This window comes from Amblyraja radiata, chromosome 3 (genome assembly GCF_010909765.2).
Source record: "Amblyraja radiata isolate CabotCenter1 chromosome 3, sAmbRad1.1.pri, whole genome shotgun sequence".
Classification (NCBI taxonomy): Eukaryota; Metazoa; Chordata; class Chondrichthyes; order Rajiformes; family Rajidae; genus Amblyraja; species Amblyraja radiata.
The window spans coordinates 63,836,033-63,863,758 of NC_045958.1; the positions used below are offsets into that span (position 1 = coordinate 63,836,033).

Below are 27,726 nucleotides of genomic sequence, written 5' to 3' on the forward strand. Positions count from 1 at the left end.
TTACCATTCCTTCTCTCTAGGGATGCTGCCTGTCCCGCTGGGTTACTCCAGCTTGTTGTGTCTATCCCTCGGGAACCTCGCAAGTCTCATTCATACTGGGTGTCCCCTTACTCGTCTAGGGACAGTTTTTTTGGCTGCAACAATGAAAGTGGTAACACGCTTTCAGTCCAAGGAGTGACCCTGAGCTTCTGGTTGCCCGCTGGTTTAATTATCGATTCCACTCCGATCTGACCTATTAGCAACATACAAGTAAAATATAATTGGGAAATCGTTTAGTCTTACCAATCAGGGATATACCCACCACCTTATGTAAAAGTTGCACATGAGGTTCCTCATAAATCTTTCCATGCATTCTTTCTCCCTAGTTCTTGATACCCATCTCCCCCTGTAGCTCAGGACCTCTAATCCTGGCAACATCCTCATAAATCCTCTGCACTCCAGCTTATTGACATCTTTCCTATAGCAGGGTGACCTAAACTGAACACAATATTCCAAGTTCAGCTGCCACCTAGCATCACAACTTCTATACTCAATGCCCTTACTGATGAATGCTAATGTGCCAAAAAACTTCTGCACCACCTTGTCTTCTGACACCACTTTCAAAAACAACATGCTTGCACTAGTCCAACAAAAGAAATACATGGAGTCTGAAGAAGGGTTTCGGCCCGAAACGTCGCCTATTTCCTTCGCTCTATAGATGCTGCTGCACCCGCTGAGTTTCCCCAGCAATTTTGTGTACCTTCGATATTCCAGCATCAGCAGTTCCTTTTTGAATGCTTGCACTCGTGTCCATTCTGGTCCACGAGCAGGTTCAGCTCCAACTCTATAATCAAGGTCGCTGATGACACTATCGTGGTGGGCCTGATCTCCAATAATGATGAGAAGGCCTACCGGGAGGTGGCTGACCAGGCACTCTGGTGTCAGGACAACAGCCTCCTCTTGAATGTCAAAAAAACTAAGGAGCTTATCGTGGACTTTAGGAGGGCACAACATCCAAGGGTGTACACACCATTGAAGATAAATGGGGATAGTGTGGATAGGGTGAGCTGGTTTAAATACCTGGGAGTCCACATCTCAGAGGATCTGACATGGACATCACACGCTGCCGCACTGGTGAGTAAGGCAAGGTAGCGCCTTTACCACCTCAGGCAATTGAGGAAATTCAGAGTGTCTCTGAGGATCCTCCATTGCTTCTACTCAGCGGCTGTGGAAAGCATCTTGTCTGGAAACATCACAATTTGTTTTGGGAACTGCTCAGCCCAGGACAAGAAGGCTCTGCAGAGAGTAGTGCATTCGGCCTAACTGACTATGGGAACTACACTCACCACTAACCACCACCCCACCACCCCCCCTGCAGGAACTATACATCAGAAGGTGCAACTCCAGAGCCAACAAGATCATGGGAGACCCCTTCCACCCCAGCAACAGACTGTTCCAGCTGCTACGGTCAGGCAAACGCCTCCGTTGCCATGCTGTGAAAACAGAGAGGATGAGAAGGAGTTTCTTCCCAGAGGCCATTAGGACTGTAAACTCCCATCTCATCAGGGACTAACTTACGGTACCAATTTACTGTTGTGTGATGTCTTTTTAAAATTGGTTTTTATTCCTTTTTTCCTCCCACAAATATGTGAATATGTGATTCTGTTCCATAGTGTTTTGTAGGTTTTTTGCACAATCCGCAAGCATTGCCACTTCATTTCACTGCACATCTCGTATGTGTATGTGACGAATAAACTTGACTTGACTACGTCCGACTGGTCTACAATATTCCTCAGAGCCCTACCGTTCACTGGGAACGTTCTATCCTAGTTTGATTTCCTAAAATGCAGAATCACACACTCCTGGTCCGAGAACACTAATGCAATCATCAAAAAAGCACATCAGCGCCTCTACTTCCTGAGAAGACTACGGAGAGTCGGATTGTCAAGGAAGACTCTCTCTAACTTCTACAGGTGCACAGTCGAGAGCATGCTGACCGGTTGCATCGTGGCTTGGTTCGGCAATTTGAGCGCCCTGGAAAGGAAAGGACTACAAAAAGTAGTAAACACTGCCCAGTCCATCATCGGCTCTGACCTTCCTTTCATCGAGGGGATTTATCGCAGTCGCTGCCTCAAAAAGGCTGGCAGTATCATCAAAGACCCACACCATCCTGGCCACACACTCATCTCCCTGCTACCTTCAGGTAGAAGGTACAGGAGCCTGAAGACTGCAACAACCAGGTTCAGGAATAGTTACTTCCCCTCAGCCATCAGGCTATTAAACCTGGCTCGGACAAAACTCTGATTTTTTACCAACCACTTTCTGTTATTTGCACTATCAGTTTATTTATTCATGTGTGTATAAATTTATAACATGGTATATGGACACATTTATCTGTTTTGTAGTAAATGCCTACTATTTTCTGTGTGCTTAAGCAAAGCAAGAATTTCATTGTCCTATACAGGGACACATGACAATAAACTCACTTGAACTTGAACTTATCTCATCATAGTCATACAGCACAGAAACAGGCCCTTTGGCCCAACTTGCCTCTGCCAACCAATTTGTCCCATCTCGGCTCATCCCATCTGCCCATTATTGGCCCAGATGTCCTCTGGTTCTTGATTCCCCTGCTCTGGGTAAAAAGACTGTGCATTCATCATATCTATCCTGATGGTTTTATACACACCTATATCACTAGCCTGCTCAATCTCTCCTTATTGCTCAGGGCCTCAAGTCCTGGCAACATTCTCATAAATCATCGTTGCACCCTTTCCAGCTTATCAACACCCATCCTACATCTGGGTAACCAAAACTGAACACAATACTCCAAATGCAGCCTCACCAACATCTCGTAGAGCTGTAACACACCTGAGGCAGACTAATCATGGGCCTGCTGTCTGGTAAACAACCTTCCATCATCTTCTGCTGCCTACCACTGAGTCAATTACATTTCAAATGTGTTAGCTCTCCGTGGAAGCCATGCACTCTAACCTTCCGCAGAAGCCTACTGTGCGTATGCCTGATCATGTGAGCTGAAGGGCCTATTCCCGAGCTGAAACGTTCTATATAAAGGCCTTGCTGATGTCCAGGACTACATCTCCCACACTGACCTTCTTGGTTACTTCCAAAATTTATCAAATAAATCTCCCGTGCACAATGTCAATCCAATTTTCCAAGTGCACAAGTATCTTTTCCCTCAGAATCCCCTCTAGTAACTTACCTTCCACAGATTTACGAATAAAAAAACTGGAGAAACTCAACGGGTTAGGCAGCATCTCTGACAAACATGGATAGGTAGGGACACTTCTTCAGGTTCTGACCTGAAAAATCATCTATCCATGTCTGCATAGATACTGCCTGACCCACTGAGTTACCCCAACATTGTTTCTTTTGTTGTAAATCAGCATCTACCGTTCCTTGTTTCTTACCTGCCATAGATTTTAAAGAAGCCCAGTAAATTGGAGAAGGCTTGAGAGGAAGTTCAGAGTTCCAGAGGGGAAGAGGAAAATTGAACAGAATGGTGGGATGAGGGGTTGTGAGGTGGTGTGTGGGGGCCAGGCAGTGTTGAAACCTAAAACATGTAAACATTGAACCAGCAGAGATAGTAGACAAGGCCAAGGAAGGATTTCAATGTTTAGATGTAAACAAATAACTTTTTCATGACATAGAGACATGACCGGAAAGCGCTCAGCATTCACAATGCCATCTGTGGCTGCTCAGGAAATTTCAACATGAGCTCTCATAACTTTTTTTTAAATTATAGAGGTGGGCGGACTATCAGCTTCCGGAAGATGGGTGTTCAACCTGTAGTTGTCCAATTCTAAATATTAACAATTATAAGCAGATAATAGATTGATTGGCGCAGAAATTAAGTCTAAGGAACAATTTATCCTGCTTATAACAGATCTTTTTGGCGGCCGCGAGAAAGCAGAAGGGTCTCGACCCAAAACGTCACCCATTCCTTCTCTCCAGAGATACTGCCTCACCCGCTGAGTTACTCCAGCATTTTGTGTCTACCTTTGATTTAAACCAGCATCTGCAGTTCTTTCTTACACAAAACAGATAGGACCTTGGTTTAACATCACATCCACAGGACAGCATATTTGACAATGTAGCCCTTCACCTGAATTGCATGGATGTTTGAAGACATTAAATGTAACATTTCGAAATAACAGTGACACAATTGTTTCAAAAACATTTTATTTACAACAGAACATGCCTTTACAAATGCAATTTTTATTTACCAATAAAGCTTCACTGGTTGTGTACTTTGGTTCTTTTATCAAGGAAACAAACAACATACATTGAGAATAAAAATTGGCAGCTTAAATATTCTGCATATTTGATCCCAAATGCAAAGGTTTGCTAAATTGATTGTAAACATCAATTGAATGTTCTAATTGGAATACATTGTATTACATTACAGCCATGATTTTAAGAGCAACACCATGAGTGTTAACACTAAGTGTTAGAGTAACGCAGCATCTCTGGAGGATATTGATATGTGAAGTTTCAGAAGGGTCCCGACCCAAAATGTCACATTTCCATGTCCTCCTGAGATGCTGCCTGACTGAGTTACTTCTACACTTTGGGCTCTACACAAGATTCCAGCAGCTGCAGTTCCTTGTCTGCATGGATATTACCTTTAAATTTAAAAAAAAGTTTTCAAACATTAGATTTATTGTTATCTTTATAAATTTGAAGCAATTTCATTACAATATTCCATCATAGCAGTCCAATTAAAAATATTTAAAAATCCATTGTTCAAATATATCCCAATTATTATTAAAAACCAAATAAGCTGATCAAAATGTCATAAAATGAAAAGCAATAGCTTAGAAAATTCACAGCATACATAAAAGCACATTGCCCTACTGAACAAAAATAGTTCCACGGAAAACACAAATGACCAGAGTTTAATTATTGCACTGCAAATGGCTGCTGAAAACAATAACATTGATTGATAAATTGTTAGACCAAAGTTGTATGAAATAGTGGTGGGTATTCTACCTTGTCAAACACTGATCATGTACAAGATCTTCAAAAACTCAATTTACAAAACACAAATCATTCTTCACAAGTACAACGACACATAACTGAAACATATGTGGAACATTTTAATACGATGCAGATTTTGTTCTGGTTTTGCTCTCAATGACTAAAGCAAGTTCATTTGACATTCATGATTCACACAAACATGATCTAGGACTTGATTGTTTACATGATTATAAACAAAATGCGGAATTTTAATTTGTTGCACCTCTCTACTGACTTTAATTGTATCTTTTCAGAGTAGCAAATAAAGTAAGTCGAGCTATTATTAAAGTTAGAGGCAATGCAAGTTCTCAATTGCCAACAAACCACAAGTCTGAAGGAGTACTACTTCTCTGGTGCACAGGTAGTCACCAAAAGTTCCATTGCAGTTTTACCAATTTGTAAACAGTGTTCAGTTTTTAAAAAGCACAGGTGAATATTTGCACCAAAGAAAAATACTTTAGTAAAAATACAAGAGTCAGAAAATAATATTAAAGGCAAATGCAGATTATTAGTTTGACAATCAAGGCAGCCCACAACTGAGAAGATACAAGCTGAAATGTGTGAATGCAAGGAATAAAATAGTAATTTTGCTCTATTTGAATAGTGAAATGGTATTAATTGTAGAATTTCTTGTGTGCTAATATCCCTGTACCAAAGAACATAGAGGAGATCCCATTGAGGAACAGGAAAGTTTCAGAGATGTTGTAATTGGACTCGGTAGTCTGCTCTCCCGAATCCCCAGTGTCAGTTTTGGAAAAAGTAATGCTTTCAACAAAACAATACGTATAAAAATGGTTCAGGAGGTTGAAGCACGCAATAGCAGTGAGCCAGGAGCTCAACAGTAAAGAACAGATTGTAATTGAGCTGCATTAGAATGAAGAAATATGGTCAAACAGCACCACATCAGTATTAGGTGGTTTGTGCACAAAGTAATGTAGGCATCTTGGCTTTAAAAGGTATTAAAGGCAAATAAACTGATGCCCCATTAAATATCTGTTTAGATATTGCCAATACCTCTAGTAATTCAGAAGTTCAAGAGAACTTAAAGGAGTATAGGTAAACTGATAAATCACTTGGCATAACAAATTGCAGTAATGGGCTTGACTAAAGTTTGAAGAGCGATTGGTATTGGCAATGGATATATGATAGGACTGTCCAAAGTGTGCAGAAAGCTACTTTAATGAAAAAAAAGATTAAATGAGTGTTCATTTTTGTCATAAGGTGGATATAAACGTGCAACATTCATGGGAAACATTACAGCCATGAAAGCTGCAAATTCAAACCCAATTAAAGTGAAATCAGTAGAAAATGCATAAAAAGTGAGTCACCTTAATTAATTAAAAGACACAAAAATTAAGATGCACATTTTGGTCTTAACGTTTTCACATTTCACCATTTGTTCCCAATACCTCTCAGTCCACTCTATTTTGATAGTTATCAGGCTGTGGGTGTACAGGCTCCCTAAAGGTACCAATCTAATCTTTGCACTGCTCTGCCGGGTGAAGTCTGGTACCATCACGGTACAGGCGAGGTTGAGCACCTGCAGGACACCAATGGTCCTGGGTTGCGCTGCACGTCTCCGTTCCAAAATGCTTGAAAATCTAAACACATCAAAGCAACTGAATCTGTTGGTGACAATGTCACGAGGCCTGACTGAATAGATGCTGGTCGGATTTGACCTGGTAAGAAAACTAGAAGGAAAAAGAGGCTCAGGAAAGGTGGCAAACAGGAGGAAGATTTCTGTATAAAAGGGAAAACTTCCAGCAATACAAAAATCTAGAGAAAACTATCACAAAAAGCCAAAGAATGTTGTGAATAATTATTTGCAGTGACGCCAAAATACAGCGGCCGCATTGATGCTGTAAATACAAGCAACTTCCTTGATGCTGCTTTGGCCAGTCTAATGTTAGATTGATTATCCCAATCATGGTTCCATACTGCGTGAGAGGATGGACCCTGAGGGGCCAAAAGTTGCCCTCTTCAAATCTTCTGCTCTTTAACATTTTGGATTGGACTCGTTCTAGGAGCAGGAGATATTCAATGCAGCTTTCTAAACATATATTCTAAATTGTAGTCTGAGGCAAAAGTGGCAACAATTTTAAAGAAGATATTGCAGCTTCAGTGCCTGTGGAAGAAACAAAGTCAGTGCACATGTACTGTGTGCTTACATGCAAGTGTTCTCCTAGAGTGCACACATAGCGAAGTGTGGAAATGCACACAGATCATGTATTTGGGAAGTAAGGGTTGAATAAGACATTTTAAAAAAAAAGCTGTTTCCCAAATATATTTACCACCTGATACAAAGCCGCCTTGCGAGACCATAAGCTGAAAGTCATAGGAACACCAAGACCTCCAGTTTCAACACTCTTGATGTAAGTGGGTCAACATTCAACCAATTCCGAAGGTGATTCAGGATATTTGCCGCAAAGTTCATCGGACATTCAGGGAATGAACAATGAACAGGAACCTGTCAGCACTGCTCATATCACAAGAATATATATATCTTTTTTAGAACAGCAATTAGTTCATCGAATATTCTTTGCTGAGTGTTGAAGCCTTCTTCACAGTACTTTGACTTTAGTACGTTTAGCCACATGGCTGGGGAACATAACTTCCAAACTTAACGTTGAACAAATGTTACTTTTAGGAGAGAATCAACTCTCCCACCCAAAATCTTCTAACAGTAAAAAGAAGAGATGCATAGCTTGGCTCGAGCAGGCAAATGTCACATTTCAGGTATCATATTCTATAGGCAACAATATAAACAAATAAATTAGCAAGGCTTCAAATGCTATCCACAAAAGAACAGAAACCAAAAATACAACATGCATCAAAAATAAATGATTGAGAAAAACAACATTTGGAAAACAGTGTTTGAGAATTCCTGAGAGTCCAAAAAACATGGAAATAGAATGAAAAACCTGATTAACGAAGTGTAATACATTTTTTTTTTTACACGCAGGCAATTTTTTTGCATAAACTGCTTTTCGATTTATAAGATGCTAACTTTAAAAATGCATATTCAATATGATCAAATTCTCATAATTAAGGCACAGAAATCAGTGACTGCAGCGTCAGACAAGGAGATACAGCATACAAGTGTAATTGAATAAGGCACATAAAGGTATATAATGTGAAATTCAAATTTAAGGTCTGTGATTTAGTTGACCTTATTTCTCAAAGTACGTCACTTTATTTTATACTCAGGAAGGTGGCCTTCCAGGCCCACCAATATCCACATCGATGAAGGTGTATAATGGGTATTTTTTCATCTGCAGTACTTTATATTTGAGTGAATTTAAACCATCATTTTGCATTGTCTGCCTTGTACGTGCAATTCTGTCAAACCTGTAAGCAAAAGGTTTAGAAAATATTATTCACAGTTTAGTGGCAATTAGGACTAAAATCAAGTGTTCATATTCCTTAAATGCAAAGGGTGCAATCTGTAAAAATGTGCAACCCCGTTCAGACCAGTTGTGTAAACTGAATACAATAAATCCTCATATTAACAGACCCATTTATAACGGATTTCAGTCATAGCGGATGGACCTGTCAACGCCATCCCCGGTGAGCACCGCCTCCTTGACCACTTACAGCCCCTGGTTCCACTAACCCTGGTTTGCAAGGTGCACCAGCAAGACCTTCTTCACCCTCCACACGGTCCGGTTGACACGCTGTTATTGCGGCTCATGTTGTAGCCCCAGGGAACAGCGGTTTCTTCAGGGCCCTGCCATGGACAGGACGCACTCAGTCACCATGAGGCTCCCTTCCCTCCAACCAGCTGCTGCTTCCTCCTGTCTGTCGTTGCTTAGTCCACTTAGTCCACTCCCTGCCCCACCCTCCTCCTTCTCCGTTCGCTTTGTCCACTCTGCCGCTCCTCCCTCCACCGCCGTCTCCTCCTCCTCCCAACGCTCTGTCCACTTCATCGCTCTCGCCTCTTCCTTCTCCCCTGGAGTCATCAACATACTCCGCCTTGGAAGATGTGGACAACTGCAGGGGAGGACGTGGAGGCGTCGGTGGAGTGGACAAAGCCATGGCCGAGAGGAAGAGGCAGTAGGTGAGAGAGGAGGCCCAATGGTGACTGAGACCTGAAGAAGTGCTAGAAAGACCTGAAGAAGTACTATCTCCAGCGGCTACAACGTGAGCCACAACAACAGCCACATCTAACGAACAGTGCATGGATCAAAAAAGGCTTACTGGTGCAGACCGGCGGCATCGGCATCAAGTTTTAAGGTGAAACGACACAAAATGCTGAAGTAACAACAGACTGAATCAGTCTGATGAATGGTCCTGACGTCACTTACCCATGTTTTGTAGATATTTTGCCTGCATTGCTGAGTTACTCCAGTATTTTGTGTCCCTTTGTGTATTAACCATCATCTGCAGTTCTTTATTTCAACTACATACAATGATATTACCTTATTCGGTTATAGGATGGTCCTATCCATTTACTTGTGTAAATGTTTCTTAAACGTTGCAATAGTCCCTGCCTCAACTATCTCCTTTGGCAGCTCGTTCCATACACCCACCACTGTGAAAAAGTTACTCCTCAGGTTCCTATTAAATCTATCCCCTCCCCCCTTCACCTTACAACTATGTCCTCTGGTTCTCGATTCCCCTGCCCTGGGCAAGAAACTATGTATCTACCCAATCTATTTCTCCCGTGATTTTGTAAACCTCTATAGGATCACCCCTCAGAGAGAAGTAACTGGTAACTCAGAGTTGTCAGAGAGAAGTGGCTGAGGTGAGTGCAATAACATTTAAGAGATTTGGAAAGTTTTTGAGGGATATGGGCAGGAGCGGACAAATGAAACAAGCTTGGATGGGATATCTTGGTCTGCATGGGTGAGTTGGGCCGAATAGACTATTTCAGTGCTGCATAAGATCCAAAAAGCATTTCACAGAGAAAAAGAGAAGAACAGAGCCGTGCCTGAGTGATAAAGAAGTTAAAGAACAAGGTGAAACAGAAAAGGATGTCAGGTTGATAATAGAATGGAGAAACAGCCTGTTGAGAAGAAATACAGGGAATGAGTCATAATTGCAAAAAGGATAAGAAACCAGAATTTTTTTCAGAAAATACTGGGAACAGGTTCTATGGAGAAACAAAATTAAGATTCTGATGAAAGGCTTCAAATGTCAATCCAACAAACCCTTGCTTTAATGGACCCGTTTAAAACAGATTTCTGTCATAGCAGACGGACCTGCCGATGCCACCCCGGCTCTCATGGCCACCTCCTCCTGTTGCTCTGTTAACATGGTCTCCCCCGCCTCCCCCTCCCCCGGAGTCACCGACATATTCCACTTTGGAAGATGTCGGCAAAGCGTGGGGGGGGGGGGGGGGGGGGGGAGGGGAGTAAAGTAATGGTTAAGAGGGGTGAAAGCACCATGGTGACCGAGCGAGTCCTGGCTGTAGCGGCGGCCTGAAGAAAACGCGTCCCGTGATGGGTTGCAGCGTGAGCCGCAACACCAGACACATCAAATGGATCGTGTGGTGGGTGAAGATGGGCTCGCTGGTGCAGACCAGTGCCTAGTTTTAAGGTGAAAGACATGAACTGCTGGAGTAACTTAACAGAATGAATCAGTCTGAAGAAGGGTCCCGACGTCACCTATCCATGTTTTCCAGAGATGCTGTCTGACCCACTGAGTACCTCCAGCTCTTTGTGTCCTTTTGTGTATTAACCACCATCTGCAGTTCTTTGTTTCAGCTACATACAGTGCCTTCCATAATGTTTGGGACAAAGACTCATCATTTATTTATTTGCCTCTGTACTCCACAATTTGAGATTTGTAATAGAAAAAAAAAAATCACATGTGGTTTAAGTGCACATTGTCACAAGGCCATTTTTATACATTCACCATGTAGAAATTACAGCTGTGTTTGTACATAGTCCCCCCTCTTCATGATCCTGAACATTTTCATTAATCTTAATATTTACATAGCAGACATAATACCTCTGAGGGTTAGGTTCATTCTTTTTATCCCTCCTGTGAGCGATCATCCGGCATTTCCCAATGACACCATCTGGACGTGATATTCCCATACCTCTAAAAATAATCCTAAATGGAAAGAATGTAAAAAAAAATAATCCTCATTACTTCTCTACTGGTGAATGGCATTTACTCCCAAGCTCAAAATTGTTTTTTGTTTTACCCCCATAAATCCACAGAGCAGACAAGATTATTAAACCATCTGGGTATTTGCCTCTGCAAGCTGGCTCTTTCTATGTATGCAGCATTTTTTTTTTTTTTTCAAGCATTTATCCAATTCCCTTTCACTGCTAAATCTATATTCAGTAGGCTACCATGCAATGCATTCCAATTTAAAAGCACACATGGTTTGAAAGTTTTCTTTAGTTTCCGCTGCCTCATGGGGGTTAAGTGTCCTTAAGCATCAACATTACTAGAGCTGGTAGGGAACTTAACGAGATTCATAGAGTAAAACAGCAAAGAAGGATAAGGCCCTTTGGCCCACTGAGTCAGTGCCTACTATCATGCACCTACATGTGTATTTTTACAATACTGGTGAGATTTTAGAACAGAACATTAAAAATGTCATATCTCCACTGTTTCAAGTAGTATGGTGTTAATTTTTTCAGGGATTGTTACGCAAATGTGCAAGAGATAGTAGAGATAAAATCAAGTAATGAATTAAATTAATTCCCTGATTCAACCAGGGGGGGAGAGGAGGGGGGGGGGGGGGAGAGGAGGGGGGGGGGGGAGGAGGGGGGGGGGGAGGAGGAGGGGGGGGGGGGGAGGAGGGGGGGGGGGGAGAGAGGAGGGGGGGGAGAGAGGAGGGGGGGGGGAGAGAGGAGGGGGGGGGAGAGAGGACGGTGGGGGGGAGAGATGGAGGCGGGGGGACGAGAGAGGAGGGGGCGGACGATTGAAGAGTAATGGGGGGGGAAGAGAGGAGGGGGGCGGCGAAGAGAGGCCAGGGTGGGGCAGAGATGGAGGGGGGGGAGAGAGGAGGGGGGGGGAGGACAGAGCGACGGGGGGGCGAGAGAGGAAGGGGGGGAGGAGAGGGGGAGAGGACGGCGGGGGGAGAGAGAGCGAGGCGGGGCGAGAGGAGGGGGTGGGGGAGGAGGGGGGGGGGAGAGCTAGGAGTGGGGGATGGAAGAAGAGGAGGGGGGGAGAGAGGAGGGGGGGGGGGGAGAGAGGAGAGGGGGCGGGAGAGAGGGGCGGGGGAGAGAGGGGGCGAGAGAGGAGGGGGGATGGAGCTAGAGAGAGGAGGGGGGAGAGCGAGGGGGGAGAGGGATGGGGGGGGAGGAGCAGGGGGGGGGAGGAGAGGGAGGGGGGGGGAGGATGAGGGAAGGGGGGGAGGAGAGGAGGGGGAGGGGAGGAGCGAGGAGGGGGGGAGGAGAGCGATGGGGGGGAGGAGAGGAGGGGGGGGGAGGAGAGGAGGGGGGGAGGAGAGGAGAGGGGGGGAGGAGAGGAGGGGGGGTCGTAGGAGGAGAGGAGGGTGGGGAGAGGAGAGGGGGGGGGAGGAGAGGAGGGGGGGAGGAGAGGAGGGGGGAGAGGACGGGAGTGATGGGGGGGAGTGGGAGAGGAGGGGGAGGAGAGGGGCGGGGAGGAGAGGGGGGGAGGAAATGAAGGCGGGGAGGAGATGGGGGGGAGGGGAGAGGGATGAGGGGGGAGGAAGGAGGGGGGAGGACAGAGGGGTGAGGAGCGAGGGGCGGGGGGAGGAGGTGAGGGAGGGGAGGAGAGAGTGGGGGGATGAAGGGAGGGGGGGGAGGAGAGGGGGCGGGGAGGAGTTGGCGAGGGGGGGGAGGAGACGGGGGGGGGGAGGAGAGGGGGCGGGGAGGGAGACGAGGGGGGGGAGGGAGAGGAGGGGGGGGAGAGGGGGGAGGAGAGAGGGGGGGGATGAGAGAGGCAGGGGGGCCCTGGACGAGAGGAGGGGGGGTGGGGGGAGATGAGGGGGGGGGTGGCGCGAAGAGATGGGGGGGGAGGAGCGGCAGGGGGGGGAGGAGAGCTGGTGGGGACGGAATAGAGGGCTGGGGGGAGGAGAGGGGGGCGAGGGGAGAGGGGGGGTGCAGGATGAGGGGGGGAGGAGAGGGGGCCGGGAGGAGGGGGTGGGAGGAGAGGGGGGGAGGAGAGACGGGGGGGGGAGGAGCGGGGGGGGAGGAGAGGGGGGGGAGGAGGGAACGGGGGGGGAGGGAGAGGGGGGCGGGAGAGGAGGGGAGGGGGGGGAGGAGGATGAGGGGGACGCAGGGGGAGGTGGAGGAGCGGTGAGCCGAGGGGGGGGGAGGAGAGGGGGGGGAGGAGAGGGGGGAGGAGAGGGGGGGGGAGGACGACGGGGGGGGGAGGAGAGACGGGGGGATAGGAGGAGACGGGGGGGGCGACGGGAGAGGGGGGGATGCGAAGAGGGGGGGGGAGGAGAGGGGGGAGGAGAGGGGGGGGAGGAGAGGGGGGGGAGGAGACGGGGAGGAGGGAGGGTTCGAGGGGGGACGGGAGGAGGGAGGGGGGGGAAGTGAGGAGGGGCGGGGGAGGAGGGGGGCGATGGATGAGGGGGGGGAGGATGAGGGGGGGGGAGGAGAGGGGGGGCTTGGAGGAGGGGGGGGAGGAGGGAGGGGGGGGGGGAGAGGCGGGGGGGGAGGGAGGGGGGGTGAGAGGCGGGGGGGGGAGAGGGGGGGATGAGGGGGGAGGAGGAGCCGGGGGGGGAGAGGGGAGAGGGGGGGGAGGAGGAGGGGGGGGGAGGAGAGGGGGGGAGGAGAGGGGGAGGATGCCGAGGGGGGGGAGGAGAGGGGGGAGGGTCGAGGGAGGGGGGTGAGGGAGAGGAGGGGGGTGGGGAGGAGAGGGGGGGGAGAGAGAGGGGGGGGAGGAGAGGGGGGGGGAGGAGAGGAGTGGGGGAGGAGAGGGGGGGGAGGAGAGGGGGGAGGCAGGGAGGGAGGGGGGAGGCGGGTAGGGTAGGGAGGAGAGGGGGGGAGGAGAGGGGGGGACGAGAGGGGGGGGGAGGAGAGGGGGGGGAGGAAGAGAGGGGGGGGAGGAGAGGGGGGGGGAGGAGAGGGGGGAGAGGAGAGGGGGGAGTGGAGAGGGGGGGGGGGGGGGGAGAGGGGGGGGGGGAGGGGGGGAAGAGGGGGGGGGGAGGGGGGGGGGGGGGGGGGGGGGGGAGGGGGGCGGGAGAGAGGGGGGGAGGGGGGGAGGGGGGGGGGGAGGGGGGGGGGGGAGGGGGGGGAGGAGAGGGGGGGGGAGGAGAGGGGGGGGGAGGAGAGGGGGGGGGAGGAGAGGGGGGGGGGCGGAGGAGGAGGGGCGGGGTGGAGGAGAGGGGGGGGTGAGGACGAGGGAGGGGGAGAGAGGAGGGGGGGGTCCAAGGGGAAGGAGAGGGGGGGGGAGGAGGAGAGGGGGGGGGAGGAGAGGGGGGTGAGGAGAGGGGGGGGAGGGAGGAGGGGGGGGAGGGGAGGAGAGGAGGGAGGGGGGAGGGGAGGAGAGGCGGGAGGTGAGGAGAGGGCGGGTGAGGGAGGAGAGGGGGGAGGGAGGAGAGGGGGGAGGGGAGGAGGGGGGGGGGAGGTGAGGACGAGGGGGGAGGTGTGGAGAGGGGGGAGGTGTGGAGAGGGGGGAGAGGGGGGAGGGAGAGGGTGGGAGAGGAGGAGGGTGGGGAGAGGAGAGGGTGGGGAGAGGAGAGGGTGGGGGAGAGGAGAGGGTGGGGAGAGGAGAGGGTGGGGAGAGGAGAGGGTGGGGAGAGGAGAGGGTGGGGAGAGGAGAGGGTGGGGAGAGGAGAGGGTGGGGAGAGGAGAGGGTGGGGAGAGGAGAGGGTGGGGAGAGGAGAGGGTGGGGAGAGGAGAGAGGACAGTTGTGTGGACATGTGTTCAGTGTTATTCACAGCTCAGAGAAACGTGACCCTCTGCCTTCCTCCAGCTTGCAGACTAATTGAGGCACACCACTTCCTGGTTTTATAGTCCATCCCCCCTGCCGCCAGCGGGGGCAGCAGAGAGAATGGGGAATTTTGTAAAAGATATCTCTGTCATTTTTCATCGACTGGAAAAATCCTCGGCACACATGTGGCGGAGGGGGGCTCTGAGCGAGGTGGCCAAAAATGACGGCCATAGGTGGCGGCGTTCTCTCGGAAATCGCACCACAGATCGCCAAAACCGGTCAAGAACAGACTTTTAGTAATATAGATATAGATATATATATACATACACACACATATACATATATATACACACTAGACTAAGTGGGACCCATTGGGTCCAATGTTCACACGGGAGGGCTGGCCCCACAACGCAACATTCCACCTTTCCACCAATTCCAATATTGATGGCCAGTGGATTAGGGAGGGGGGGGGGGGGCTTTCTGGAGCGCTAGTATGGGTGTTGTGGGCTGAAGGGACTGGTTTCCAGAGGGCTAGTATGGACATTGTGGGCCAAATGGATTCTTGGGGTGGCAGCTCAGTCACTCAAGCCTGATGTGCTGGCAGTTGACTCACGGCTATTCCTTGCAATTCCATTTCAAGCAGGGTGCAAGGCCACCAATTTCAAGTGCAGCTTCCTACCATTTCAAGCAGGGTGCAAGGCCACCAAATTCAATTGCAGTATCATACCACTTCAAGCAGGGTGCAAGACCACCGAATTCAGGTGCTGTCTTTAATGTTGTGTCTTATCTTTATTCGTGTGCTGCATTGGCAAATCAAATTTCACTACACCATTTGGTGTATTTGATAATAAATGTCCTTTGTATCCTTTGTTTCCTATCACTTCAAGCAGGGTGCAAGTCAAGTCAATTTTATTTATATAGCACATTTAAAAAACAACTCTCGTTGGCCAAAGTGCTTTACATTGGTGGAGGTACTAACGTTATACACAGTGGTTCATTGATTTAAGTACATACATAAATACATACATATAGGCGGGAGGATATAAATGTGTGGATGATCATCTCGAGGTCATCAAACTGGAGGAATCGTTTTATTTTAGCTATCGTCCGAAGCTGGCTTTTACCACGGCATTGACTTGTTTGTCAAATTTCAATGCTGAATCAAATATCACGCCAAGGTTTTTGACGTGAGGTTTGAGTAATGGGGTAAGGCTTCCAAGGCTGCCTGCTATCATTTTGATTGAGTCCGAGGGGCCGAGAAGGATGACCTCAGACTTACTCTCGTTTAGTTGGAGGAAGTTCTGGGCCATCCAACACTTTATATCCTCGAGGCAGTGGATAAGGTTAAGAAGATTTGATCAGTTATTGGGCTTCAGGGGGAGATAGAGTTGTGTATCGTCTGCATAGCAATGGAAGGAAATGCCGTGCCTTTGAATGACTTGGCCTAAGGGGAGCATATACAGGGAGAAGAGAATGGGGCCAAGGATGGAACATTGTGGAACCCCACAGCAGAGATTAGCTGGGGAGGAGAAAGAGTTGCCTATGTTAATAGAGAAACTCCTAACTTTGAGGTAGGAGATGAACCAGCTCGGGGCAGTGCCATCAATACCAACCCCGTACCGGAGACGGTCAATTAGGATGGTGTGGTCGACTGTATCAAATGCTGCGCTGAGGTCGAGAGGGAGCAGGATTGCACAGTCGCCGGAGTCAACGGTGAGAAGTAGGTCAATATGTACCTTCAACAAGGCAGACTCTGTGCTGTGGTGGGCCCTGAAACCTGATTGGAAAGTTTCCAAGATAGTATTTTGGTGAAGGTAAGGTATAAGTTGACTTAAAATTACCTTTTCAAGGGATTTTGAAAGGAAAGGCAGTTTTGAAATGGGTCTGTAGTTGCTTGGCAAGGTGGGGTCGAGGTTAGGTTTTTTCAGGAGGGGCTGGACCACTGCATGCTTGAAGCAGGTATGTGGCCAGCGAACTGTTGAAGATGGCGAGGATGCTGGGACCGGCTATTGTAATGAGATCCTTTAGAAGGGCAGAGGGGACAGTCGAGGGGGCAGGTTTCATGGTGGTGACCAGTTTTACAAGGGAGGGTAGAGTAACGGGTTGGAGACAGTCTCATTTTGAAGAACAGACCAATGAGACAGCCAGGTCACAGATGGGAGGGGAAATATTCGTTCTGATGTTCTTTACTTTGCTGGTGAAGAATTTAGTAAATTCCTCGCACTTAGCAGGGGACCCAGTTAAGCTGGTGCTGGGGGCAGAACATAAGATGGAGGTGATGGTGCTAAAAAGGACCTTGGAGTTATGAGCCAAGGCCACCAAATTCAAGTGCAGTTTCATACCACTTCAAGCAGGGTGCAAGGCCACCAAATTCAATGCAGTTTCATACCATTTCAAGCAGGGTGCAAGGCCACCACATTCAAATGCAGTTTCATACCATTTCAAGCGGGGTGAAACCACCATAAAACCACACAAAACACAACATAAACACCACACACAGTTCAGTAGACATTCAGTGTGTTCAGTTGATTCACAGCTCAGACAGAGTCATGACCTCTCCCTCCCCCATCTTGTAGAGACTGAGCCACACCCACACTTCCAGGTTTTACAATCCCTCCCCCCTCCCACCCGGAAGGGGTGTGGCCTTCATGGCGTGATTGACAGGAGAGAGATTCTCAACATTTTTTAAACACTAATAACACTTTTATTTTTAATTGATGGGAAGAATCCTCTGCACCTGATGAGCGGATGGGGACCGAGTAAGATGGCCAAAAATCACAGCAGTAAATGGTAGCGTTTTATCAAAAATCAATATACAATGCAAACAGGAAGTTGTCAAGTTTAGACACCATTTGCTGTGCTTTATTTCGAGCCAAACACCAACAACCATTTGCTGTGCTTTATTTCAAGCCAAACACCACTAACAACCATTTGCTGTGCTTTATTTTGAGCCAAACACCACTAACAACCATTTGCTGTGCATTATTTCAAACCAACATGACTATTTTCGCTCCCCTATCTTGTAGACCGAGTGAGGCACTCAACACTTCTTGGTTTTATGGTCCCTCCGAAAGGGGCGTGGCCTTCAGGAGAGAGAATCACTACATTTTTTAAACACTAATAACTCTTTTATTTTTAATCGATGGGGAAAATCCTCTCGTCCTGCACAGCGGAGGGGGACTCTGATTAAGATGGCCAAAAAAGACAGCCGTAAGTGGCAGCGTTTTTTCTAAATTCAATATACAGAACAGGAAGTGGTCAAGATCAGACTTTTAGTAATATAGATCGATATATATATATATATACACACACACACATATATACATATACACACACACATCTATATTACTAAAAGTCTGTTCTTGACCAGTTTTGGCTTTCTGTGCTGCGATTTCCGAGAGTACGCCGCCACCTACGGCCGTCATTTTTGGCCACCTCGCTCAGAGCCCCCCTCCGCCGCATGTGTGCCAAGGATTTTTCCCGTCGATGAAAATTGACAGATATTAATGTTTTTACAAAATTCCACATTCTCTCTGCTGCCCCTGCTGGAGGGAGGGGGAGAACTATAAAACCAGGAAGTGGTGTGCCTCAATCAGTCTCTGCAAGTGGTGTGCCTCAATCAGTCTCTGCAAGTGGTGTGCCTCAATCAGAGCTCTGAATGACACTGACAAATGTCTACAGCACTGTGAGTACCCTTAATTTTGGTTTGAAAATGAAAATATGGTTAGAGGTAAAAAAGCACTGCCTGCAAATGATTGTTTGGGTTTAAACCTAACCCTAACCCCCCCCCCCCTCTCCTCTCCTCTCCATCCTGACACCACCCTCGCCCCACAACCACACAAAACCACACCGCCCGAACAACATACACAGGGACCAACGAGGGGGAGAAAAGCGGCGACAAGACCGAACCAAGGGCCAACCATGAAACACACGCCCAGCCACAAAAAAAAGACCATCCCGCACACAACTAGATCCCGCCAAAACTCAACCGAAACACCAAAAGCTACACCTCCCAGCTTCTCTCACCGACCACTTTCTCTCCCACCACACCCTCTCTCTCCTCTTTTTCTCCCCTCCTCCCTCCATCCCCCCCCACCGTCCCTCACCCTAAATTCCCCCTCACCTCCCCACACCCCTACCCCCTTCCCTCCCTCCATGCTCCCACCTCTCCCCCGCCCCTCATCTCACCCCCTCTCAGCAACCCCTCTCTCCTATCCTACACCTTCCATTAGCGTGAGTGACGGCGGGGGGGGGGGGGGGGGGGAGTTAGTGTGTGACGCTGCATGCCGCCTCCCCCCCCACAACTGCACGTTGGGGGTACAGACCCAACGGGTCTGCACTTGGTCTAGTATAGATATATAAACAAAGGAAATCTTCATCATTCAACAATAGAATGATCAACAAATTATATAATTCAAAGAGATATAATTTTTAGGTTGTTATGTCCTTATTAAATAAATACCCACCTGTTGTAGATGTCATCATCTTCCCCTCCCCAGCCCCAATAATTGTTTGGGAAGCCATTGATTTTTTCGTGCTGTTCTCTACTTAAGGCCGAAATTCCACCGAAGAATTGATTGTATGGCAGGCTGAAACAAATAATTTCACAATTTATTTTCCACTACTCCCCAAAAAATTACCTAATCTTTATGACATAAATTTTCAAACTATTTGAAAGAACCACAACTAAGTCCCAAGGGGTTGCATGTCACCCACAGAGACTGACCTCTCGCCTTATTGAGGTTTTAAGCACTTTCCCTCCCTGGTGCTCTATATATTATCTCATCATAAAGAGTCCCGAAATAACAGTGCCATTGTGTATATTACTAGATTTTTCTTTGTTTTCGATTACAAAATAGAGTCAATGTTAAAACTGAATTTCAACCTGAAGTGTAGAAGCATCATCATGGTCAGTACCACTTTGCAAGAATCTTTGCGCTGTTGTGCACCCCCCGAAATCCCCTTGCCCGGTTGCGTGGTAAACAAATGACTAAATGTCTAAAGGCAAACAAAATAGCAACAGAGACGGGAAAGTAACAGAGGACAAAAGGCTGGAGGTTATGGAACCTGAAGAATGGAATCAAATAATGAAATGGTATAACTGTGTTTGAGCAAATACATTGGGGGGGGGAGGGAGGAGGGGGGGGTATTGAATAATGCCCCAATCTAAATTGAAAGAGTAGCAGGAAAGTAGCCAGTATAAAAAGATTGGAGAAGTGTGGCAAGAGTTAGCAAGTAATAGGTGGATATCCGAGGAAGCATGTGGTCGATTGGCAGGCAAATCATGTGGGGGAGGGAAGAGTTAAAATAGCACCATTGACTGGGAGGAGATCATTAGAGAACAAAAGGCTGTAAATTCTGGAATAGAATGAGGAAGGATTGGTAGCAGATGAGATTAAGAAGGAGAAATAGGGAGGGGATTCAGTGGGAGGAATATGTGATAGGAGGGTAAGGACATGGAGAGGTGACGTTTTTGGGTCAGGGCCCTTCTTCAGACTAAAGATCCTATAGTGGAGCAAGATAGTCCACTCGACGAAAAAGCCGTAGTAGGACATGGGTAATCTTTAGCGCCATTTCCTTAACCGGCTTCTGTCTCTGCTCTAGTATCTTTGCTTTGGTCATGGCGTCTTCATACACAAATCATCTTGTTTTTTTCTCTCAGCTGCAGGTGATCGTTTTGATATTCCTGCCTAGTCTTCCTTATTACCTTTGAACATACAAAATAGTGCCATTAGGGAGCTCCAGAAAATCATGCACCCTCAAGCCATCCTCCCCTCCACCCCTTCTCTCCGACACAGACACTGAGCGATCGCCGGCCCCCTTTTTTTTGTTAAACATCTATTTCCTTTGGGTGTTTTCTTTTCAATTTCCTCCTTACCATTTCTGTACTTTTTCCGATAGCTACCATGACCCGTTTGATGTCATCCTTCGCCCTGCTCCTGGTCTCAGCCCGCACCGATCTGCCGGTGTGTGTGTGTGTGTGTGTGTGTGTGTGTGTGTGTGTGTGTGTGTGGTGGTGAGTGTGGTGGTGAGTGTGGTGGTGTGTGTGGGGGGTTGTGTGTGGGGGGGTTGTGTGTGGGGATGTGTGTGGGGGGGTTGTGTGTGGGGTTGTGTGTGGGGGGTTTATGTGGGGGGCTGTGTGTGGGGGGGTGGTGGTGGGGGGGTTGTGTGTGGGGTGGTGTGTGTGTTGTGTGGTGGTGAGTGTGGTGGTGTGTGTGGGGGGGTTGTGTGGGGGGGGTGTGTGTGGGGGGTTGTGTGTGGGGGGGTGTGTGTGGGGGGTTGTGTGGGGGGGTTGGTGTGGGGGGTTGTGTGTGGGGGGGGTGGGTGTGTGGTGGGAGGGAGTTGTGTGTGGGGGGGTTGTGTGTGGGGGGGTTGTGTGTGGGGGGGTTGTGTGTGGGGGGGTTGTGTGGGGGGGGGGGTGTGGGGGGGGGGGGTGGGGTGGGGGGGGGGGTGGGTGGGGGGGGGGTGGGGGTGTGGGGGGGTTGTGTGTGGGGGGGGTTGTGTGTGGGGGGGGGGGTGGTTGTGTGTGTGGGGGGGTGGTTGTGTGGGGGGGGGTGTGTTTGGGGGGGGGTTGTTGTGTGTGGGGGGGTTGTGTGTGGGGGGGTTGTGTGTGTGTGTGTGTGTGTGTGTGTGTGTGTGTGTGTGTGTGTGGAGAAGCGCCGGCACCAAGAGCGAGCAAACGTAACAGGTCATGGCAGTCATCAAAAAAGTCGACCCTACATATCACCTATTCCTTCTCTCCAGAGATGCTGCCTGATCCGCTGAGTTACTCCAGCCTTTTGTGTCTGTCTTCGGTTTAAACCAGCATCTGCAGTTCCTCCCTGAACAAGGTATGTGCCGTTTTAACTGAACGCATAACTGAAGTCGGGTCGGGTTTACTGAAATGGCGGAAGTTACGCTCCTTTGCGCTCCATTGCGTACTACACGTCAGTCCATTGGATTTTGCATGAGTGGTCTATCTTGCTCCGCTCTAGGATCTTTGCTTCAGACTGACTGGAGGGAACAATAGACAATAGGTGCAGGAGTAGGCCAATCGGCCCTTCGAGCCAGCACCGCCATTCAATGTGATCATGGCTGATCATCCCCAATCGGTACCCCGTTCCAGCCTTCTCTCCATATCCCCCGACTCCGCTATTTTTAAGAGCCCTATCTAGCTCTCTCTTATAAGTATCCAGAGAGGTGGGGGAAAGAAAGCTGAAAGGGAGGAGAGACAGGACAAAGCATATCAGCTAGTAGGTGAACACAGGTGGGGATGGGTGCTGATATATAGATGGCTAGACAAAGACCAGAGATTAAAAAAGATGTGAGAGTGCAAATTCCTCCAGCTGCTCTCCTCCTTTTGAAACATAATGGATGCAGTTTACTTGGATTTTAAAGAAACAGTTCGAAAGAGACAGAAAACACAAAGAGATGATGTTAAAGCTGTGAAAGAACTACTGATAAACCCGAAACAAAAAGTAGATGCTGGAATGCACGGCACACCAAACATTTGTGGAAAGATAAAAAACTAGTTAAACAACAGATGGATAACTTTACAGCAGAACTGGCCGGTTTCAATATATACGAGTTACCCAATATTTTTCAATAAGGGCCTATTGAGTCAACTGATGACAGAAAGAAAATGGAACCCATGTCTTTATCTGGCAGCCACGTACAAAATCCAATTCGTAGTCTTACCGGAAACTAAATTTATCCATTGACACAGCCAGATGCCTTGGCTGGTTGTAACACTTGTAGATATTACGATCATCCATAGGAATCAAATCAACATCACTGAATACAAAGCAATTGTAGTTGTCTTCCTTCAAAGCTTCCATAAAACCTACGTTAAGAAGTTTGGCTCGATTAAAAGTTTCTTCACCATGCTGGAAAAAAAATTGCAGAAATGGAATACCAAATATATCAAAAAATATTAAAGTCAAAATTTGTCTTTTTATTCACTGATGATAGAATACCTGATATTCTATCAGAATACCTGATATTATTTCATTATGGAAGAACCAAAAGAGACAATATTGACCCAAATAAAACTATTTGTTACAAGCTATTATTAAACCATGCACTTGACTGAAGTTAACAGTAATTATAGCAAAATATGCAGATGTTGGAAATCTGAAATAACTCAGAAAACATTTTAAGTGCTCAGCAAATCAAGCAGCATTCATTGGGAAAGAACCGGAGTTTAGGTCAATGGCACTTCATCAAAATTGAAATGCGACAAAGCACGTTGTAGAGAAACTAGGCAGAGGAGAACTGAGGAAGAGTCAGTGATAGTACATATCAAAGATCATCGATGAAAACCAGCAGCTCAAAGTAGAGGAGGAAATAAAAAGAAACAAATTGAAATAGATTTGGGTGCGCAGATTTCCTCCCACAACTCAAACACTTGCGGGTTTGTCGGATTTAGCATCAGTAATTTGCCCTTAGTGTGTGGGGGAGTGGACGTGAAAGAGGGATAACATAGAACTAGTGTGAACGGGTGATTGGGTCAAAAGACTTATGTTCATGCTGCATCTTTAAACTAAATCTAAACTAAACGTGGACAATGATCGATGAAAAGTGGCGGCTGGTGGGCTGGAAGACGAAGGCAAGGAGAGTCCTACCCACATTCTGGCTGGGGAAAACAGAAATGTGGAAAATGCAGGAGACCCGATTGAGAATCCTGTCACTTTAGCAGAGGGAAAGCTATTAGGTAAAGGAGGAAATGTTTAGGGTACTGGTGTGTCAGAAGTCTCGTGCTCCGAGCAGATATGTTGGAGACACAGATGTAGTTGTGAACGTCTGTGGGATTCTAATGGTCGCTAATCTGTCAGCTGAGAGGAGGTGGAGATATATAAAAAGGAGAGTCACATAAAGATAATGTGGAAGAGGTGGAAACCAGCATCAAAAGTAATGAGCCCAAGAAGCAGCACTAATACAGTTCTCAATGTAAGTTTTAAGAGGTGAAGGTTGTGACCAGAGGTTGGCTAGGCCTGAAGTAAGTGTGATTCCAGGTGTCCAATGAGACACATATAACCTGGACCCACGCAAGTTCCTTAAGCTATATCTTTGATACGGAGAAAGTGAATGAAGATTAAAAGATGGTTCATTGTAACAACTAGTTCGGAAACAGTAAGTAGTGCTAGAGTGGTTTGGGTGACCCAGTCTCCCTGTGATGTGTGGAAGGGAGAGAGAAGTCAGAGACCCCAACACCATCCTGATGTGGGAAGGATTGGATGCATATCGTAAAGGAGAGTAGAAACAGTTAAAATAGCATCACAGATGCAAATGAGAAGATACTGGGCAAGGGGAGAAAGAAGCAATTCAAGGTGGGAACAAAAATAAATTCTGTGGGGTTAACAGGATGGTTTTGCTTGTGTTTCTTGAGGTGGTAAAACTGGGCAATGCAACATTAGGAAATATGAGACTAAGTGCTGTAGAAGGAAACCTTCCAATAAAATGAGGTCAGTCACTGGCTGAGAGAGCCGGATATTCAGTGATGGGATCATAATTCTGTGGGAGACAAGAGTATCGAGTTAACATTTGACCTGGGGTAGCGGTCAGTTTACCCCACAACACCTCTCGTTAGCAGATTTGACGACAATATCGGGATTGGTTTTTAGTGAAGTGCTGAAAATTCAAAGGCGGGGGTGGGGGGGGGGAAGACAGTGGAAATTCTGAGTCCATCAAATTGGTTTCTGAAGTTCATGAAGAAAAGATCAGGAGAGGGCAAGAGACCAGAAGGAAGAATCCAGCTGAATTTGCAATGCTATGGACGAGTTAAAGGGTCACAACCCTGACCAAAGAAAATCAGCAGATTTAGGCAGGAGCAGAAGAGCTCACTGCCACACAAAGCTGGGACCTAGAGCATGACCCCAAGGTCTCTGCTAGAATCAGAGGAGAAAGTTAAAAGGGCAAAGTGAAATCACAGTAAATGTAATCATTTCTGTTAAATTTATCTCCAGAGGTGGGCGTGGATCTTTCAGGTTAAAAAGGCAGAGTAAAATTAAACATTTCTGTAAAATTTCTCTCCACAGGTTGGCCTGAATCTTTGTTTTAATATGTTTACATTTCTTCTTCCAGAAACCAGTTCTTCAACTACAACAGAACAGCACCCAACAGACATATTCATTTTGTTTTCTATAATCCTTCCCTCAAGATTATAAATAATTTTGATTCCTCATTTTTTCAATTCTGAAGTATCCCCGACTTGAAATGTCAATTCTGTTCCTTTCTTCACAAATTATGCACGACGTGCCAAATGTTTGCACAATTTCCTGCTCTTTAGTGAGGCCATCATTGACAATGAGCTATGTTTTCATTTTGCATAATCCTACTTTCTGTTCCTTGTCAGGCTCATAAATAAATACATGTATAAATAACAATGCTCCATGTATCAGTAATAAGTATGCTCAGTTTGAAGTAGTAGTAGCTTTTAAGTTTTACACATCAGGAAAAGCTTTAGCAGCTGGAGTGGCCTCATTAACTTGGTCCCCATCCTAAGGTGGGTCACTGGCTTCAAATGCCTATTCCACACAGAGGGCAAGAGAGAGGTATGTGGAATCACTGCAGAAGCATAGGTGAAATGATTATTGCTCTTTTAGAAGCAATTTAGAAATTTCAAAAATTTAAAAAACAAAACAAAACAAAACAGGAATTTAAAAAACCCTACTAACTGTCCAGGCATCAAAGCATCAAGTGGCTTGAAAGTGTAGAAGCTGCTTTTCCAGATGCCCTGAGAGAAAGGGATTGCCAGAAACGTCACAGACAGCATCAGATTATTTTTGGACATACTTACTTACCTGACAGTAGTACTCTGAACAGTACCAGGAATTTTAAGCCAGTTCCTTATAAATGTGATACATAGTCTATAGCTACTGGCCCCAACCCTCAGTACAATATAGTTCCACCCATAGATATGTCAAGTCAAGTCTGAAGAAGGGTCTCGACCCAAAACATCACCCATTCCTTCTCTCCAGAGATGCAGCACAACTTCAGTGTATAAGCAAACAATAATAGTGCACACACAAAAACAATGCCCCCAAGTCTACGTAGTTTGGAGCATATTTGGAGGTTGAAATGTGTAATAGCCTGATGGTTGTAGGGATGAAGCTGCTCCCAAACATTAGTTTTCAAGTTCTTATACCTTCTATTCCAGTGTGGTGTGGGTCTCTGATAATGCTGGCTGCCTTTTTGAGGCAGCAACTCCTGTATATCTCTTTGATGGTGGAGTGGTCAGTACCTACGATAGACTGGGTAGTGTTCACCCCTTTTTGCAATCTTCTTTGTTCTTGGCTTTTGAGTTGCCGAACCCGGGGTGTAATGCAATGAGTCAAAATATTCTCTACTGTACACCTGTAGAAGTTGAAGCTAGTATTCGGCGATATACCGATGACAGTCTCTTAAGCTTGCCCCTGTTATTCAATGTATCATTATTGGCTTTCACCAGATCACATACACACACTAAAACCATATTCTATCAGTGTCATCCTTTAATAAATGTAATGTCTTTGCATCGACAGTCACTCCAAATTATAGCTCTTTTAAAGTTCAAGCACATTCCTTTGAGTAAAGAAATCTCGAGTCCCAAATAATAAACCTTATTCTGAGATTGTAACTTTTTGTATTACAACTTCCAGCCAGTCACAGTTTTTTTGTAATTTAAACCCTCTAAGCAATTCATACTTTTCAGTAAAATTACCCATCATCTAAACAAGTTCAGGTCCACCTAGTTTCTTATGAGAAAAACTTAATTCCAAAGATTAATTCAGTGATCATTTCTCATATCTATTTCAATGTTTAAAATTACAATTAGGCAGCAGATTTGGTCCTTAATTGCTAATGCTAAACGCACGAGTGGCACGTTAGACTCCACTTCCAAAATTTCCTTCCATTAATTTCAAGGCGTCAAATTTTTGACTGACATATAGCACACAGCTGTTACTGTTTAAGGGCATTTATAGTGTTAGTGCACTAGGGAAATGTTTCACCCTGTGACTGACTATTCAGAATGTTCTTGGAGACATCTCAGTCTTATGACTGCAGCAACACTTTCATTTCTTGCAATTCAAACCCTTGCAATTAAAGATAATAACCTATTTGCGTTCCTAACTGTTCCTTTTTGTATAGAAGCAACTAAAATCTTCTGAATACTAACATTCACTGGTCACAGAGAACTCTCTTGCAATTACTCTTCCTAAATCAGCACATTCAACATGTTTGGTCAAGATAGTTGTATTTTAGCAACACAGCAATGCTAAAATATATAGCTACCTTGAGCCAACACGACAGATATAAACAAGAAACTTCTTGTTTCTCGAAGCAGAAAAAATATTAGGAGGAAACACTGACAAAGATGTAACATGATGCAAAGTCTAGCCTAGACAGCCGATCGCAAGAAACACAATAAAAATAGAAAATGCTAGAAATACTCGGGTCAAGTAACTTCTGTAGAGAGAGAAAAAAAAAGATAACATTTCACATCTGTAGCCTCTTATCAGAACACAAATAAAAAGGTTAGCTTGAATTAATCCATTTGCGTTGAAAAGTTTGTCACTGCTACCCAAAACCCTTAATAAATCAGTTGCAAAATCCAATGGCCTAACAGCTACCATCTCCATCGTAGTTCTCCTTAGAAGTACCAGAAGCTTTAGGTAAGGGTATCCACAAATCACAATTCTCAGTTCTGGAAAGCAAAACTTGACCCGGTGATCATTTTCTTGCATTCTCTACAACAATCTTCCCAACAAGTCTAATCACACTCAGTGCTCGGTTCTCGAAAGACATCTATGCACATGGATCAACCAGGCATATTCACTGGGAATATCAGGGCTAACTCCAGTCCCTCTTATTATCCAGGTGAGGTATTTCAACAAGCACGAGGAATTTAACCCGAGAACTGACTGGCCTCTCTACATAACG

General features: G+C 46.6%; 1 protein-coding gene across 1 annotated transcript in view; it reads right to left on the reverse strand.

The window, feature by feature from the left end:
• Nucleotides 1-4,163: 4,163 nt before the first annotated feature.
• Nucleotides 4,164-27,726, reverse strand: part of LOC116971096 (beta-1,4-galactosyltransferase 1-like) — a 66,392-nt gene continuing 42,829 nt past the window's right edge. The window contains exons 5-8 of the mRNA XM_033017934.1: nt 22,504-22,691; nt 19,293-19,415; nt 10,972-11,076; nt 4,164-8,367 (exon numbers count right to left, since the gene is read on the reverse strand). Of these exons, the coding sequence (XP_032873825.1) occupies nt 8,223-8,367; nt 10,972-11,076; nt 19,293-19,415; nt 22,504-22,691 (561 nt within the window). The 3' untranslated portion in view covers nt 4,164-8,222. The remainder of the gene's footprint in view (nt 8,368-10,971; nt 11,077-19,292; nt 19,416-22,503; nt 22,692-27,726) is intronic.